General features: G+C 44.4%; 1 protein-coding gene and 1 long non-coding RNA gene across 2 annotated transcripts; one reads left to right on the forward strand and one right to left on the reverse strand.

Annotated features, from left to right (window-relative positions):
* The first annotated feature begins 1,303 nt into the window (after positions 1-1,303).
* Positions 1,304-15,310, forward strand: MMP23B (matrix metallopeptidase 23B). The gene is made up of 8 exons (XM_081341429.1): positions 1,304-3,414; positions 6,124-6,272; positions 8,496-8,635; positions 9,878-10,045; positions 11,887-12,051; positions 13,411-13,521; positions 13,888-14,014; positions 14,245-15,310. Exons 1-8 carry the CDS (start codon positions 3,244-3,246, stop codon positions 14,417-14,419), a joined length of 1,206 nt encoding a protein of 401 aa, XP_081197555.1. The 5' UTR covers positions 1,304-3,243; the 3' UTR covers positions 14,420-15,310.
* LOC308675860 lies at positions 6,420-10,742 on the reverse strand. Its single transcript, XR_014028223.1, has 5 exons — positions 10,218-10,742; positions 9,871-10,112; positions 9,244-9,374; positions 7,819-7,909; positions 6,420-6,548 (listed from the first exon to the last, which is right to left on the reverse strand). It is a non-coding gene; the product is annotated as an uncharacterized lncRNA (long non-coding RNA).
* Positions 15,311-16,127: the final 817 nt, after the last annotated feature.

The raw sequence follows: 16,127 nt of genomic DNA on the forward strand, positions 1-16,127 counted from the left end.
CGGTCAATATCTGCTGGATAAAATTGCTCGGATTCGAACTGGCCTGGACTCCAACTGGGCTGAGATGGAAGAACAAGACATGGACAGTCTTGTCGACGTCATCTGGGAAGAATTTGATCCTGTAACTCCTAAGGAAGTGGACAGGATTATGAGAAGGTTGAGCTCCTCCACATGCTTACTGGACCCGTGCCCTTCCTGGCTGGCCTATGCAGCTCCAGAGGGGACACGAGGCTGGTTCCTAGCGGTCATCTCTGCCTCTCTGAGTGAGGGTCACTTCCCCACCGCCTTGAAGGAGGCGGTGGTGAGACCTCTCCTCAAGAAGCCCACCTTGGACCCATCCTCCTTGAATAACTTTCGTCCAGTCTCCAATCTTCGCTTCCTTGCGAAGGTTGTTGAGAGCGTGGTGGCGCACCAACTTCCTCAGATCCTGGATGAAGCGGTTTATCTAGACCCGTACCAATCGGGTTTCAGGCCGGGCTACAGCACGGAGACGGCATTGGTCGCTCTGATGAATGATCTCTGGAGAGCCCGGGACAGGGGCCATTCCTCTGTCCTAGTCTTATTAGACCTCTCGGCGGCTTTCGATACCATCGACCATGGTATCTTGCTGCGACGCCTCAGGGGACTGGGAGTGGGAGGCACGGTTCTGCGTTGGTTCTCCTCCTTTCTCCAGGGTCGCTCGCAGTCGGTGCTGACGGGGACAGAGGTCGACCCCGAGGCCTCTCGCTTGCGGAGTCCCTCAGGGGTCGGTCCTCTCGCCTCTCCTGTTCAACATCTACATGAAACCGCTGGGTGAGATCATTTGCAGTTTTGGAGTAGGGTACCATCAGTATGCTGATGACACCCAGCTTTTTATCTCAACTCCAAACAATATCAGTGATGCCCTAGACGTGATGTCGCGCTGCCTGAAAGCGGTCCGGGAATGGATGGGGAGAAACAGGCTTCAACTGAACCCGGACAAGACTGAATGGCTGTACGTACCGGCAAGCCAGGATATTCAGAACGTCCCATTGCTTAACATCGGGGACAAGTTACTACCCCCTGTTGATATGGCCCGCAACCTGGGTGTCCTCCTAGACTCGCAGCTCTCCCTAGAAGACCACATAGGAGCTGTGACCAAGGGGGCCTTCTCCCGGGTTCGGCTAGTTCGCCAACTACGGCCTTATCTGGACCTGGATTCCTTACGTACAGTCACCCATGCCCTTGTGACCTCTCGCCTAGACTATTGTAACGCTCTCTACATGGGGCTGCCCTTGAAATCCACTCGGAAGCTTCAACTGGTGCAAAGTGCAGCGGCACGGACACTCTTGGGAGCCTCCCAATACTCCCATATCACACCTCTCCTCCGTGCGCTGCACTGGCTTCCGGTTGCCTTCCGTGTGAAGTTCAAGGTGCTAACAATGACATACAAAGCCCTACATGGCATGGGTCCGGACTACCTACGGGAGCACCTTCTGCCAATGTCAGCACCCCACCGTCCTGTGCGCTCCCACAGAGAGGGCCTCCTCAGGGTGCCACCGCTCAAGGAATGTCGGCTGGTGGCCCCCAGGGGGAGGGCATTCTCAGTGGGTGCGCCAGCCCTCTGGAACAGCTTACCAACCGAAATCCGGATGGCCCCCGACCTCCGTACCTTCCGACGCGACTTAAAAACTTTCCTGTTCCAGCAGTCCGGCCTGGCATGATAGCGTTAATTGGGGTCCCAGTTTGTTTTCACTATTGTTTTTTATTATTTTTATTGTTCAATCTGTATACATTCCTCCTCTGTACACCGCCCCGAGTCCCTCGGGAGAAGGGCGGTTTATAAAAACTAATAAATAAATAAAATAAATAAATAAATTCAGTCCTGGCATAGTGCCAAAAGAAACACTATTAATTGCACAAGGTTCTAGTCCCTATTGTTTCAGCAGTAAGGCCTGCCTCGAATTTAACACATCACCTCCAGTTCCAGTTCTCTAAAAATGTCCAACAAGAAGGCAAGATAGATATTCCTTAAGTATTTTTACTTCCTGTTACATGCCACCCTTCTGCATTTCCTTGGGAGAAAAACTCATTAAAACTCGATGGCATAAAATGTCATTTTTTTACAAAGCTTTTCCTTTTTTTCAAGCTGTAATTTTTTCTTCTCCACACCTCAAAAGTCTGAAAAGTGGCCGTGGACTTTAAAAAAGTGCCCACTGTGGGGTTGGGAGAGCCTCTAAATCAGGATTATCCAACCTTGGCAACTTAAAGCCTTGTGGAGTTCAACTCCCAGAATTCTGGGAGTTGAAGCCCACAAGTGGTCAAGTTGCCAAGTCTGGACACCCCTGCTGTAAACTGCATCCGACTATTTTTTTCCATTCCTGCCCTCTGGCCACATCACAAAGTGCAAGGCGCTGATTCGAGTTCTCCCTCTTTGACTTTCCCAACAGCCCTGTGAGGTAGGCTAGGCTTCTAGAGAAATTTTGGCTCCTGAGCTATTTCCTATGTAAAAGAAATGGGCAGGCTTCCCCCCTGCAGCCCCCCGCCCCGCCGGTCTCAAAAAAGTGATGCTGTGCATCACATTTATTTGTGAAATAAATTCCCCAAAGGAGGACACCAAGACAAAAAAATGAACTTAAACATTGCAAACAGGGCCAAATAATGGTAGGAACAGAAGATGGGCACCAAAGGACCCTCATGCGGGCATCAGCCAATCCCATGCAAAATTCGTCTCTTGCAGATCAGATCCTCCTGGGTGGATCCCTGACTGTGGAACAGATCCCATCGATAAAAGTTTCAGGGCGTGCACACATGTGTTCAGAATCAAGTGATTGGGAGTTTATCATTTTCATTTTCCTCCTCCTCCTCCTCCTGTGTGTGTGTGTGTGTGTGTGTGTGTGTGTGCGGAGGGACCTAGGGCCGCCCTCGTCCAGATGCCGAAACAGCTGGCTTAGCTCTCACTGCTTTTCCTTTCCAGCTGTTTCCAGCCCTTTCCTTCTCCATTCCCTTCTTCCACAAGCAGAGATTCCCAGTGATCTGGGTGGATTTGGCTCAGCGTGTCAGAGGCTGAACTCAAACCTTGGCAATTGCATCCTTTTTCTTCTTCTTCTTCTTTTTTTTAAAATCTCCCCAGAAAAGTTCTCAGCACTTCAATCCAGGACACTTTGCCATCACCACAACCTACTTTTCAGTACTTTTAAAAATCTGCCTTGCAAACTGGATGTCTTTGGGTTGAATTTCTTCCTTGGTATTCTCTTTCGTGTTCGGTTTTAATTGAATGCAGCCATGGAGCAGTTCAAAAGTCTTTCTGCGAGTGTTTCTCCTTTTTTATTGCCTGCTGGCAGGCAGAAAAAACATAAATATTCAAGCCCTGGGAATTCCACCGGCATTTTCCTGCTTTTAATCCTTCTGGTGGTTTTGGAAGATTCGTTTGCAACAAAAGCGCAGAAGATCCCGGTAAGCCTTTGATATTTCTCCCTACAAATATGACCGTTTGATTTATCTTGGTTGCTTCTCTTCCAAGGGGGTTCTGTGGGAGGCCCTCCGGATAATAACCTCACAACAGTCTGGCAAGGTAGACTTAAAGTAGAGCAAGAAGACAGCTCTTCAAATCCCCCGGGATGGGATTTGATCGCTACATGGCCATTTTCTTTTCTGCTACAAGAACAAATGCTACCTTTATGCGCATTGGATGGACTGTTGGTGTCCTCATCCTGTTTTGAACCTGGTGTGGGATGCTGGCCATGCATTAAAAGAACTGGAGGTTTTTAAGAAGAGACTGGACAGCCCTTTGTCTAAAATGGTACAGGGTGTCCTGCCTGAGCAGGGGGTTGGACTAGATGACCTCCAAGGTCCCTTACAACTGTTATTCTGTTATGATGGGAACTGGAGTCCAACATTTTAGACAACAATTGTTTCCCAAGGCACTTTCCATCATAGCAACAAGACATCACAATTAAAAAACATTGAAGCATTCAAGCATGCTAATGATGTCTACATATTTGTCTGTCTGTCTATCTTTCTATCATCTATATCTATCTATATCTATCTATCATCTATCTATCTATCTATCTATCATCTATCTATCATCTATTTCTATCATCTATCTATCTATCTATCTATCTATCTATCTATCTATCTATCTATCTATCTATCTATCTATCTATTAGGAGCTGCATTTTTGTCAAGAAACTCAACATTTCAAGTTGCCTCCAGCCTGTCTGTCTCTCTGAATATTTCTGCTCCGTTCCATTATCAAACTTGCAGCCACAAGTTTAGTGAATAGTTTTCGGCTTACCTTTATATCCCATTCTTAACTGAAGTCTTTGGCCCTAGGCCTAGAAGGTACAGCCATCCTTCCCTCCCGGGCCAGGCAGTGTCCGTTCAAACAGGCAGGAGGGGAAGCTGAGCCTCCGATCTCATTTCTGAAGGCCCTAACTGTGCTTTGAAGCTTAACGTATTTCTTTCTCTGCGGGAGAGTTTTAGCAGATGTGGCCTTAGGCAGCGCTGAAGGATGCTAGCGAACTCACAACATCTGGTGGTAAAATGATCCCTCTCTTTTGAGTCCCCCGTTTTGCACAGAGTGAGATTTGCAAACCAGCCATTGGGATTTTCCTCCAGAGAAGCTCTCATCCATCCAGCTCTGGGATAAAGGATCCCAGGAACCGGATCAATTGAAACAACATTGCTTAAATCCCTATCAGCCTTGCTCTTCTGGAGCTGGCAGATCTCTTTCTGACGTTCTCGCTTCTTCCTGACCCTCTGAATCGCTTCCACGCGCCCACAAAGCTGTCCAAGCAGGCCATTTCCAACATTAAAATTTAAGAGGCTTCGTGAGGGCCAACAGCGTAGACATTAGTCCTGCCGCAACTGGAGGAAAAAAGCAAATCCAAGGAGAAAAAGTTGGCATGGATGAAAGCCATGGAGAAGTTGGGTGACTACCAAGAAAGCTAATTCTCTGTTTCTTAAGCAGTGACTCATCCAGCCCTGGTTCCCCCCCAACACACACACACACTTTTGCTGAGATGAGCAAAATTGAAAATATCGAGGAATTTTGCCTCCGTGGGGCTAGAGTTTGAGGCGCCTGAAAGAGGACTCAGAAACGGTTACTTTTCTTTCACTCAAGGAGCATCTTTGCCAACAGAAACCTTGGCCTTTTTCTGAAAACCTCCATGTCTGATCAGGAAAGTGTTGGGGGGTGGGGAGAGCAATTTCAGCTCTCCAGCCCAGAAAATTTGGATTTCGTACTTCTGGAGCGAGCTTCTGGCAGGGAAAAGGAGGCGGCAGGCCATGCAATTTCCATGATACTCCCAAGCTAGATAAGGACATGAGTTCGGGATTGTCCGGATTCTTGGTTTCTCTGAACGGCGAGGCATAAATTCCAAAGAAGCCCCTCAGAAGAGGAGGAGGAGAACTGTCAAAATTGTGATATCACAAAACCTCCCCCTGATAAATGCATCAAGGCAGAAGTGAGCAAGCTTCCATTCCATTTCTAAAGTGGGGGGTGGTGGTGGTTTGGACTTATTTTGTGCATTTTGTCTCGTCTTTCCTGGAGTTTTTCTGATCTTGGCCCCGTTCCCCCAAACCACATATTTTTGCACAGAGCAGAAAACTTTGCACAAATGTTCTGATTCAGAGAAGGTGCAAAAATGCTTTCTTGCACAGCAGATGACTAAAATAATCCCCTTCCAAAAATGTAAGGGGAGGCTACCAGCTTGGATGCCTTTAAATAATCTTGGAAAGACAATAAACAATAAATAAACAGCTAATATCCATGATTGCTAAATGGAAACGCCACATTCATGGCAACTGAATTCCGAGAAATACACCCCAGGAGCTAGTAACTTGGAAAAGCTTGTTTCTTCCTGGAAAGTATCCTGGGTTTCCTGGCTCTTGTCTGATTTTGTAAGGTTCAAGTAGACAGTCTGGTGTCATCCAGACATCCACCGTTTCTGGCATAAGCAGATGGGTGGAAGGAAGCTAAACTCCATCACATCTGAAGGGTGTTAAGATCAATTGGTTTAAATTAGTTTAGAGGGAGAACCAAAACAGAAAATGACTTTTCCAGAAATGCTGAGAAACTGGCTTGGTCTGGGAATGTTCTCAAGATGCTCTCTGTATTAGGGTTCTGCTCCAGAGCTGCTGACTTGTTCCTCTGTCTTTAAGGAAGACACGGCTATGCTTGGCCCAACCCTTGGAGTTAACCTGGGTCTTCAAAAGCTTCCCTTTTCACTGCCACCTCCTCACCTGCGGAAAAAACGTTACACGTTGACCCCAGGACGACTCAAATGGGATCATTTCAACCTATCATACAAGTAAGAATATTTCCTTTCTCCCAGTGCTAAATTTGACATAATCACAGGTTGTTCTGTTAACAGAGCTGGTTTCTATTCATGCTAAGAAGGGGAAGAATATTTCCAATCATGAGCCAATACTAATCAAGGACAACGAAGAGGAAGCAATCAGAATTAAATTTTTAATGTTTTTTTCCCCCCTGAGTCAAGGGCAGTACAGTTGTAATGCAGTCACCCGAATTTAAACCAAGGATGTGTAATTTTTTTCAGGTTGTTGACTACGATGATGGCCACCCTCTTGCAAAAATGAGTAGACCCAATGAAGGGAAGTGGTGGAGCGGGAATGAAAAAAAGATGTAATTTAGATTTCAGCTTCATTCAAATCAGTGCAGTTAAGACAATCGCTACCCACAGATTTAATATTTCTTCCCCCATGTTAAGAATTATATTTCATTTTTAGAGTCCAATTTCCAAATCAGAAATTAATGCACCTTGTATCCGTTCATTAAACAAAGGGTTATAAATCAGACCATTGTTTTCTTGACAGAAATCTTTTGCAGATACCCAAATTGAGTGGCTGTTTAAGTCTCCAAAAGTCTGGATTTTCTTTTTAAATTTCTTTGGAACAGTTCATTTGACGCCATGAAATAAATGTCTCATAAATCTTTCACCCCATCTCTTATTTTCTTGTATTTGTACATCAGACTAGAAATAAAACACTATTACTTTGTTCCACACTTTCTAAAATAAATAAACACAACACCTGAATCCAACTTAAACGTTCTTTGTGCCTTTCCCTTAATAATATGCATTATACTCCGTGCTTTCCCTTAAAAGTTCTGCATTTGTGTCTTTTTTAAATTTAAAAAAAAAACTGCAAAGGGTGTTGCACAACTCTGAAAAATGAATTTTGCTTTAGGAGGTGCCAAGAAAGAGATGTTTGGATAAAAATTTGGACCCAACACCATTTTTTTTCCTTGCAATCTCTGGAAGGACAAAGATTCCTTTGCATGGAGAGATCGCAGATCCAAAGGAAAAATTTAGTCCCGTTTGGAATTATAATGGGCTACGCTTTGATGGCCTTTGAAATCTTTTTTTCCCCCTCTTTTTTGAAATTTATGCTTGCCCACTTGCAAATTGCAAATTCAGGAAATGAAATCCAGCCTCTCTGGAGACAATCATTCCTTTTTTCCCCCATGCTTGGAACAAAGCAACAACTTTTAGCTGACGTAGAAATGGCTGAAGGCAAAATAACTCTTGGCATTTCAGTCTTCTAAAGCTGCAGGAACATTGTGACAACATCCTCTCTTTTGTGATGGCTGGCAGGAAACTGCCAAGCAAAAGAGGTTCCCCCCCCACCCCTTTGCCTGGAAAGCTTGCCAGGCTAGACCATGCCAAAGTCAAGATTGGCAGATGAGACCACACTGGCCACAGCAAACCTCAGGCATGGCTTGTGCTGTTTCTTCAAAAGGCTTTTAGCTCATATTTGGCTGAGAGGGGGCGGAAAAACAAAACCTCTGTGTCCTCTTGAAGCTTGATATGTTTTTCTTTACAAATAAACAAATACCTGTATTTTTATATACCAAGCCTTAATCGGAGAAAGATGCTTAGATGAAGACTTGGCTGTTTCTCCGCTCCATCTGTGGTGTCCATGGATGCTGAGAGAGAGAGAGAAGAAAAACAAGAGCTGTAAGGATTGTCCCAATTAAAGACCAACAGTTCAAAGCAAACCTCCTGGTTTACGAGCCTGGGGTCTGCTTCTGGAGTGTGATAGTTTTGTGGTTCCTCCTGACAAGTCAAGTAGCTTGAGATCCATTAGGGAAGACAAAGATCCCCCAAACAGGTAAGGGAAGTGCATCGTTGCTACTGCAAACACAAAACTTTATTTGGCCAAGCGTCATCAGGCACACAAGGAAAGTTACAATTAATCCATCAGTGGAACGACTTGCCTCCAGAAGTTGTGGATGCTCCAACACTGGAGGCTTTTAAGAGACTGGACAGTCACTTGTCTGAAATGGGTCTCCTGCTTGAGCAAGGGGCTGGACTAGAAGACCTCCAAGGTCCCTTATTTATTCTGATTCTGATTAAATGGACCCAAAGTGAGTCCTTGTCCATTTCCTGTCCCAGTTTTAACTTTTTATAGCTTCACCCCAAATTCGCGGCTGATCCTCAGCCAAAGTCAAACTCGGGAATCTGTTCTGAACTGATCTCTCTTTTTTTTTTAACTTTTGTCTTCCCTTGCAGAATTCTGTCTTTCCCCAGGAACTTGATTGGCCAAAGCCAGACCAGGAAAGGACTGACTACAGCTTTCCGTATGTGGAGCGACGTCTCCCCATTCACCTTCCGTGAAGTGCCCGTGAGTTCCCCCAGCGACCTCACAATTGGTAGGTCCTGATGGAGAAGCATCCTTAAATCATGGTATTGTATATGGGCGGTCCTCAGTTTACAGCCCTTCGTTTAGGGACGATTCGAAGTTACAACGGCACCGAAAGAAAAGCCACTTAAGAACGGTGGCAAGAAAGGTCATCAAACGGGTGCAAAGCTCACTACAACTGTCTCCCTTAGCAACAGAAATGTTGTGCTCAATTGTGGCCGCAAACTGGGGACTGCCTGACAAGGAGTAGCAAAGGTTACGAAGGATCCAGGACGGCGATGGGAAGCAGAAAAGCAAGAACGGCTGATTGAAAGCCTGAAAAAGAGCCACTTGTAAACATCCTATTTTTAAGGCTTATCTGAGACTCAGTTCCCTAATGAGAGCCACAGTTGAACAAACGGTTCACCCTCTTGGTATGTCTAGCAGCTAGCTACTTGATCATCATCTGCCGGGATGACTAAGGCAGAAGTGTCTCTCACAATCAATTTTCTTGTTTGTTTCCATCCCCAAATCAGAGGGCCACATTGCAACATCTGGAAAGCACGAGGAGGTCACCGGAGGGCCGAAGAGAGATTTACACATTCTTCCAGATTTGGGGGAGAACTAGCTTAGCCTCACCAGATCATGTATTTCTATCTGTGCAGGCAGCTAGATTGAAAACAGAAGAGTTAGCTTGGCTGGGAGCGAAGGATCTGGCGGGAGACGAGTTGCAAAGATACGGCTTTTGAGGGCTTTGCGCTGGTCGGGTACTACATGGAAATGAGAAAAAGGTTGTGGGTTAATACATCGTTTTCCAAACGGTTGCTTTGGGCTCAACTCTGTGGCAAGAAGCAAGGCGAGGATTACATTCTAAACATTGTTAATAGGTAGGGGTCAGGACAAAAAAAAACCACCCCTGATATTTTGCACGTCTTTTAATTCCAATTAAATATGGCCACAAGTGAGAATGTCACTTGCTCAGCTTGACTTTGGCATTCAAAGCTGGTGACGTTTGGGAAATGTACCCATAGCTTTGGGAGGCCACAGGCTCACCCCAGTTCCTAAGGGATGGTACAGGAAACGTGCTTGACAATTTGGGTTAAATTAATGCCGTGTTTCTCAACCCTGGCAACTTTAATGTTGAAAAGCTATACTTGGGGATGGCCAGAAGAGGAGAAAAAAAACTAGCCAGGATGGTCCTGGTTTGTAGGTATGAAGTAATCTCTTTTTATTTCACCCCTCTTTCTCCATGCCCTACAAACTTACCTTCCAGGTTTCTACCCGATCAACCATACGGATTGCGTGGAATCGCAGATCCACCACTGTTTCGATGGGAACACGGGCGAGCTAGCCCACGCCTTTTTCCCGCAGACAGGAGAGATTCATTTTGACGATCATGAGTACTGGATCGTAGGCGACACGCGATTCAGCTGGAAAAAGGGTAAGTAGGCTGGATCCAAGGACTCCCCGGACCTTCATTGCTTGTTTTTTTTTAAAAAAAAAATTAGCTGGAAAGGAAAATCGAGTCAAAAAAGAATAAAATGAGGTTAAAGTTACTGAGTGGATTTGTACGAAATTAGGCAGGCGTTGTTGTTGTTTTTTTTTCTTCTCACCTGCCTTTTGGACCTGTCAGATTTTGCCATCCAATGCCTGCAAATGAAAGAATTTGTTTCCTGGAACGCTGCTGATGGAGACATTCCTGCCAGATGAACTGAAGCTTTTGCTTTAATTGTTGCTGCTGTTGCAAGCACGGAGTGTTATGGAGGGTTTGTCATGCTCCCTTTCGCATTAGAAAAACAAAAGGCTGTTTACATTTTTCCTCCATCTGGGTGATGGCTTTTTTCTACAGACTTTGCGGGCAGCTCAGCGGCCACTGTTATTTTTTTAAAGACTTCCATAAGATGCTAAACAGATGGTCCTTTCCCATTAACTTTAGCCTTTTCCCATTAAGTTTTTTTTTAAAGAGTGCTTCCCTAAAGAGTCTGTCTCTCTCTATGAGTCTCTGTTCTGGGCCTGTCTCTGCAGACAGGGATTTGAAATAGCAAATAAAGAGTTCCTGAATGATCAGCCGCTGCCTGATGTTATAAATTATCTTCACCCAAGGAGAGTTATTGGGAAACCCAGCCAAGATGCATCACGCAGAGACACAATGGGCAAACTCCACCGTCTTGAGGTTCCTAGCCTCTTCAGTTTGTGATTTGGCTATCTGAGGCCCCATTTGGGAAGAATATAGAACCAAAATTTGCAGCTCGTTCTTTCAAGCTGCAGAGGGCCAAGGTTTTATGCAAAATCGGAAAGAAAAATTGAATTTGAATGGCGGATCTGCCCATCAAGTATGGAATAATTTCCCCTTTCAATAAGAAACATTTTGATTTATCAGGGCTTTGTTGAAAAGATCTGGGAGACAAGATCTGACCTCCCTAATGTTGAATACTATTTTGCAACTGTGCTGTTTTTAACCGTCTCTCTAAAGGATTGTCAACCTCACACAGCCTGTTCCTCTAGGCTGAACAGGAGACAGAAATTATTCGCTCATAAAACTAATCTCAAAAGCTTTGCCGAGGGACCCTGCAATTTATTCTGATCAGGAAATGGAAATTTGACAACAGCGAAATCCCTGGTGGCAGATGTACTTGTCTCCAAGACAAGGAAAATCTGTTATTTCCTTTTTGTGAATTAAACATCCAAGAATTAACTTCACGAGACAGTTTGCAAGCATTTCCTATTTAGGAAGACCAAGAAAACAAATGAGAATTTTTGCATTCCTAAATTTCACAACAGCTGCGGCTTGGGTCAAGACAGGATTGTATTTTGATATTTCAGGCTTTTATTATTATTATTATTTTTAAAATTAAAAATAAATCCTTTGGGCTTGATGAGAAAGGAACTTCAATCCAAGACACGGAGCAATATAATTCGAACACAGCTGAATCCACTTTATTGCTACTGCTGCTTCTGTTTTGAATTAAAGGAGGGTTAGGACATTCGCCTGGGGCTTGGAGAATCTTTTAAACTCTGGCGTCTTGTGCTCCCCTAGTTTTAGCCACTTGGAAAGCAAATTCTCCAACCATTTGGGTATCCTGTCCTTTCGCAGAGGGGGGAAAGAGTTGCAAAATAACAGCCCACTTTGGCTACCAAGCTGAAGGCACATGGATGGATGCAGCCACAGTATAACAAAAGGACGCAGACTTGCGATCACCTCTGAACCCAAAATTTCTTGTATTTTTCTCCTTACAATTTGGTCAGTTAATTAGCTTCCTTCCCCCCCCCCCTTTTTTTAAGGAGTCTGGCTGACAGATCTGGTTCACGTGGCTGCCCATGAAATTGGGCACGCCTTGGGTCTCATGCACTCCCTGGATCCCAACGCCTTGATGCATGTCAACGCAACCCTGACGGGGAAGAACACAATCTCCCAGGATGAGATGTGGGGATTGTACCGGCTTTACGGTAAGTGGGTGCATCAGAGGTTTGGAACTATTAATCATCTCCTTTGCCAGTTTTCCTGATAAAAAGAGTGCAGGTAGCTGCCCCCGTGCAATTAAGCCTGAACAGAGGTAGTAGCAACTATGCAAAGTGTCCGTGGAGATTCTCGTCTATCCAGCTATCTTTGTTCTTCCTTGAAGACGTTAGAGAGAGTGCCAAGGACCAGGTGACTGCAAGGAATATAAATCCTTCCAATTCTCCACCATTCGGTCAGAAGCGAAGAAGCTTCTTGGATGAGAAGTGAAACGTCTTCAAGCAAACAACAAAGAAAAATCCAGCTGCCTTTTGAAAAAGCACCTTTGGGACTAAGATTTGGAGAGCTGGATTTTTGAAAATCCTCGCGGAGGTCTGTAAAAAGGCAAGAGGCAAGAAGACACGAAGAGGAGAGCATTTGCCTGGGCCTGCGTGTCCTTGTTAAAATGGTTTTAAGGTCAATCCTAAACCCTCATGAAGGCAGCATTATCTATCCAAATTCTTGGAACTAGGGCTTTGGCTTCGGCATGCAGTGGCTTTGAGTTCCCCCAGACTTTCTTCTCTGGGCCTCTGAAAGTCAGAACATGTTGGGCAGAGAAAATGATAGGTTTTCAATCCAACACAGAAATTCAGCTGAAGGGTGTTTACAGCTTGGAACACAGCGCTGAGCTGTGGTGCAGGACAGCCTCCGAGATGGTGGAGGGGGACCAAATATACATATATATTATTGTACCATTTGTGTTTCAAACTGTTTGGCTTGGCACTCACCAGCAGCTGATCCTTGGTGCCAAATGTGCAGTCCACGCCCGTTTAAAAAGAATTGGGGGAATTATTTTCACAGCTCTCCAATCAACTGAAAATGTCCTTCTCTCTTTACACTTATACTAAATATTTCTTTTCTGGAAATCAACTGTAACTCCCTCCCGCCAACTATGCCGGTGGTTCCTCACCGGTTTGAAAAAAACCTCAGCAAATTAGAACAGATTTGACTACAACAAAAGTGATTCCCCCACCCCACCCCTTTCAGTTGGCTCCACATCTTTAGAGCCTGTTTCCCACACCAGTTTTACATGCTGCAGTAGGAGAAAAGTGCTAAAATTTTGAGATGTCAGGACTAAGCTCCATCCTCCAGTTTCCCCCAGAAAGGTTAACCCAGCCTGTTAGCTAAATCTGAACTCGTAGCCACGATGGAAGAATGAAGGTTTGCTAAATTTGACCGCAAAAACTTCGCTTTTGTGTCAGATCAATTCAGTCGCAAAATGAAGTGGGCGGTAACATTTCTACTTTTTCTTCTTGAACCTCTCGTTTTAAAAGTGAAACACCCCCCCCCCCCCATTTTTCCCCCTCCAGGCTGCAAAGACCGAATGTTTATATGCCCATCGTGGAGTCGAAAAGGGTACTGCCGCACACGCCAAAGGTTTATGAAAAAGCAGTGTCCGTACAGCTGTGATTTTTGCTTGGGTAATTCTCACAACTCACTTTCTTGTAAATGGTGTAATAAAAAAAGGGCAATTGATTCTCTTCGCAAATATTTCTCAACTTTGGCAACTTTAAGAGGGGTGGACTTCGATTCTCGGAACCACGAACCGTTTGCAGGGTGAAATCAATTAGCAACGAAGGCTACAAAAGAAACGGGAGTCCGGTGGCAGATTTGCTAAATTTTAGCAAGGGCATTTGGTTTCCTAAAAGATCGCTATTCTGGATCACATTTACATCAGGGTTTTTTTTTTGTTTTTTTGTTTTGGTAAGGGATAGCTGCGTTAATTCCCTTGTTTTAAATCTGAGCTGATGTGTCTGTTGTTCTGCTTTTCCTTGCTCCGACGGCAGCGTTCCCTTTTCCGACGGTGGTACCCACCCCGCCGCCCCCGAGGATGAAGACTAGGCTGGTCCCCGAAGGCCGGAATGTTACTTTCCGATGTGGGCAGAAAATCATTCACAAAAAGGGGAAAGTTTAGTAAGTTACTCGCATCTGGATTTTTGAACTCTGAGATGAATGCAAGAGAGAAAGCTTTAAAGGCTAAAATGACCTTTCCCCCCCAGAACTGGCAGTTTGCTAGCTGCCAAAGCTATAGACTAAAAAGATCTCTTAATTGAGCATGTTGCGTGGGCTAAACCTTGCACAGTTGATCAACTGATTATTATTTCTTTTCTCTTTTCTTTCCTTCCTTCCTTCTTTTCATGCAGTTGGTATAAGGAGAAGGAATTGCTAGAATATTCCTATCCTGGCTACCTGTTTCTGAATGGCGACCACATGAGCATCATAGCCAACGCCATCAACGAAGGAACGTATACTTGCATCGTGAAGAAAAAGTCCAAAGTCTTGACCACGTATTCTTGGAGAATCAGGCTAAAGCATTAATATGGACGGTTGCAAGGACTTACAGACACCCCCACCCCCCCAAGTCACTCTATGTGGGTTCACTTCCTCACCTCTGTTGTCGTATTGCACTTTTAACAAAACCCAGATTTCCCAGGCTGTCCCCTTCCAGGAGACTGCGGAAATACTGGTTTGTTCCTTGCATTTGTCATCATTTTTTTCTTGGCCAAGCCTGCTGGGGATGATAGGATGTATAGTCGGTCATAAAGGGGCCCAAGGGGAGGAGAAATAGGCTACAACATGAGCTAAAAGAGCTGCTTTTTTTTAAGTTGCTAATATTCTTTAGGAACCATTTTACACTTATATTTTCAGCTACCTTCTGCTACAATCTGGACCTTGGTGCTATGTCATCGAGGTGGTTTTATTAAATTTCTACTTTCCTCTCTCCCGGAGCTGTTCAAGATGGCATATATAACATCCCTCCTCCAATTTTCCCCGACAATAAACATCTTATAGTGTAGTTTGGGAATCTGGGACCTCTTCAGAACAGAGGGGCAAAGAGAATTTTAGCCAAGGCCTTCATTGTTCTACAATTTAGTGAATTCCTGGGCTGTGTTATTTCAACCAAACAGACCTTACACGAAACAGTTTGTAAGTTTCACGCACTACTACGTAAGATTAGAGATCACATACTCCTCCAAATTACAAGCTAGATTTTCTGCCCTGTTTAGGGAGGTACGTCAAGAAAGGAAGGATTAAAAGAAAAATTCCTTCGTTAAACCTCTGCATCTGTTACACTTTTTTTTTTTAACTTGGGTCAACAGAAAGATTTTGCCAGTTCAGGTACAATTTCTGGAAAGCTATAGGACAGTTGATCCTTAAGGAATTTCACCAAAATTTTACCCTTTTTGCCCTTCTGCTCAAATAAAGCATTTCCATACTGATATTTATTATTGCTTGTGAACACGTACGCTTGCCGTATTACTGTGAGACATGATCATATAATTAGAACACGCCAGGACATGTGTTTGAGGCTTATTAGCTCCCAGCAATGAAATTTAGCCGGCTGGGAAGTTTCTACACGTCTTAAAATTGCCAAGTTTGAGAAACAATACTGAGTTATGGGTTCATGACACCACTGATTCAGTTCAATTCGTCATACACAAAGAAAGCCTAGACATTACTGGACAACAAACAATGTTCATAAACCACATTAGAGGAGCTAAAAAAAATGTTAATGAGTCCCATTAGAGAATGTCAGGCATTCCTCATGGCGCCACAGAGAGGCAAAGAGACCGTATTCATAGTCACTCTAATCTTTGGTTAGCTGAATCCTAGTTTATCTAATTAATCCAATTTTTCGCGATCCATCCAAGGCAAGGACTAGCAACACCAAACACAGGAGAAAACACACATTAAGATTCGTTACTTTGTGTGTGGTGTGTGTGTGTGTGTTGTCATGCAGATACAGACAACACTAGAGGTGGCACACTGTCCACACATTACAGGCAGTCGATTTACGACCATTAGTTCAAAGTTACAACAATACGGGAAAAAAGGGACTTATAACCAACCGGCATTTATAACTGTTGCAGCATCCACAAAGGGACACGATCAAAATTTGGGTGCTTCAGAACTGACACGTATTTACATACTGCAGCAAACTCAATGGGAGAAAGCTGGATTTGTTTAATGACGATGTGATTCACTTAACAGCTGCAGTGCTTGCTTAACAACGGGGGAAAAAAGA

The sequence above is a fragment of the Vipera berus genome (genome assembly GCF_964194415.1).
Source record: "Vipera berus genome assembly, chromosome: 17".
Taxonomy (NCBI): Eukaryota; Metazoa; Chordata; class Lepidosauria; order Squamata; family Viperidae; genus Vipera; species Vipera berus.

What these genes read in the sequence shown, in the direction of transcription:
- MMP23B (XM_081341429.1), top strand. Translation starts at nt 3,244, where the DNA reads ATGGAGCAGTTCAAAAGTCTTTCTGCGAGTGTTTCTCCTTTTTTATTG. An exon ending in CAGCTGTGATTTTTGCTTGG is followed by an intron (nt 13,522 to 13,887) that starts GTAATTCTCACA and finishes CTCCGACGGCAG; the next exon opens with CGTTCCCTTTTCCGACGGTG. An exon ending in CACAAAAAGGGGAAAGTTTA is followed by an intron (nt 14,015 to 14,244) that starts GTAAGTTACTCG and finishes CTTTTCATGCAG; the next exon opens with TTGGTATAAGGAGAAGGAAT.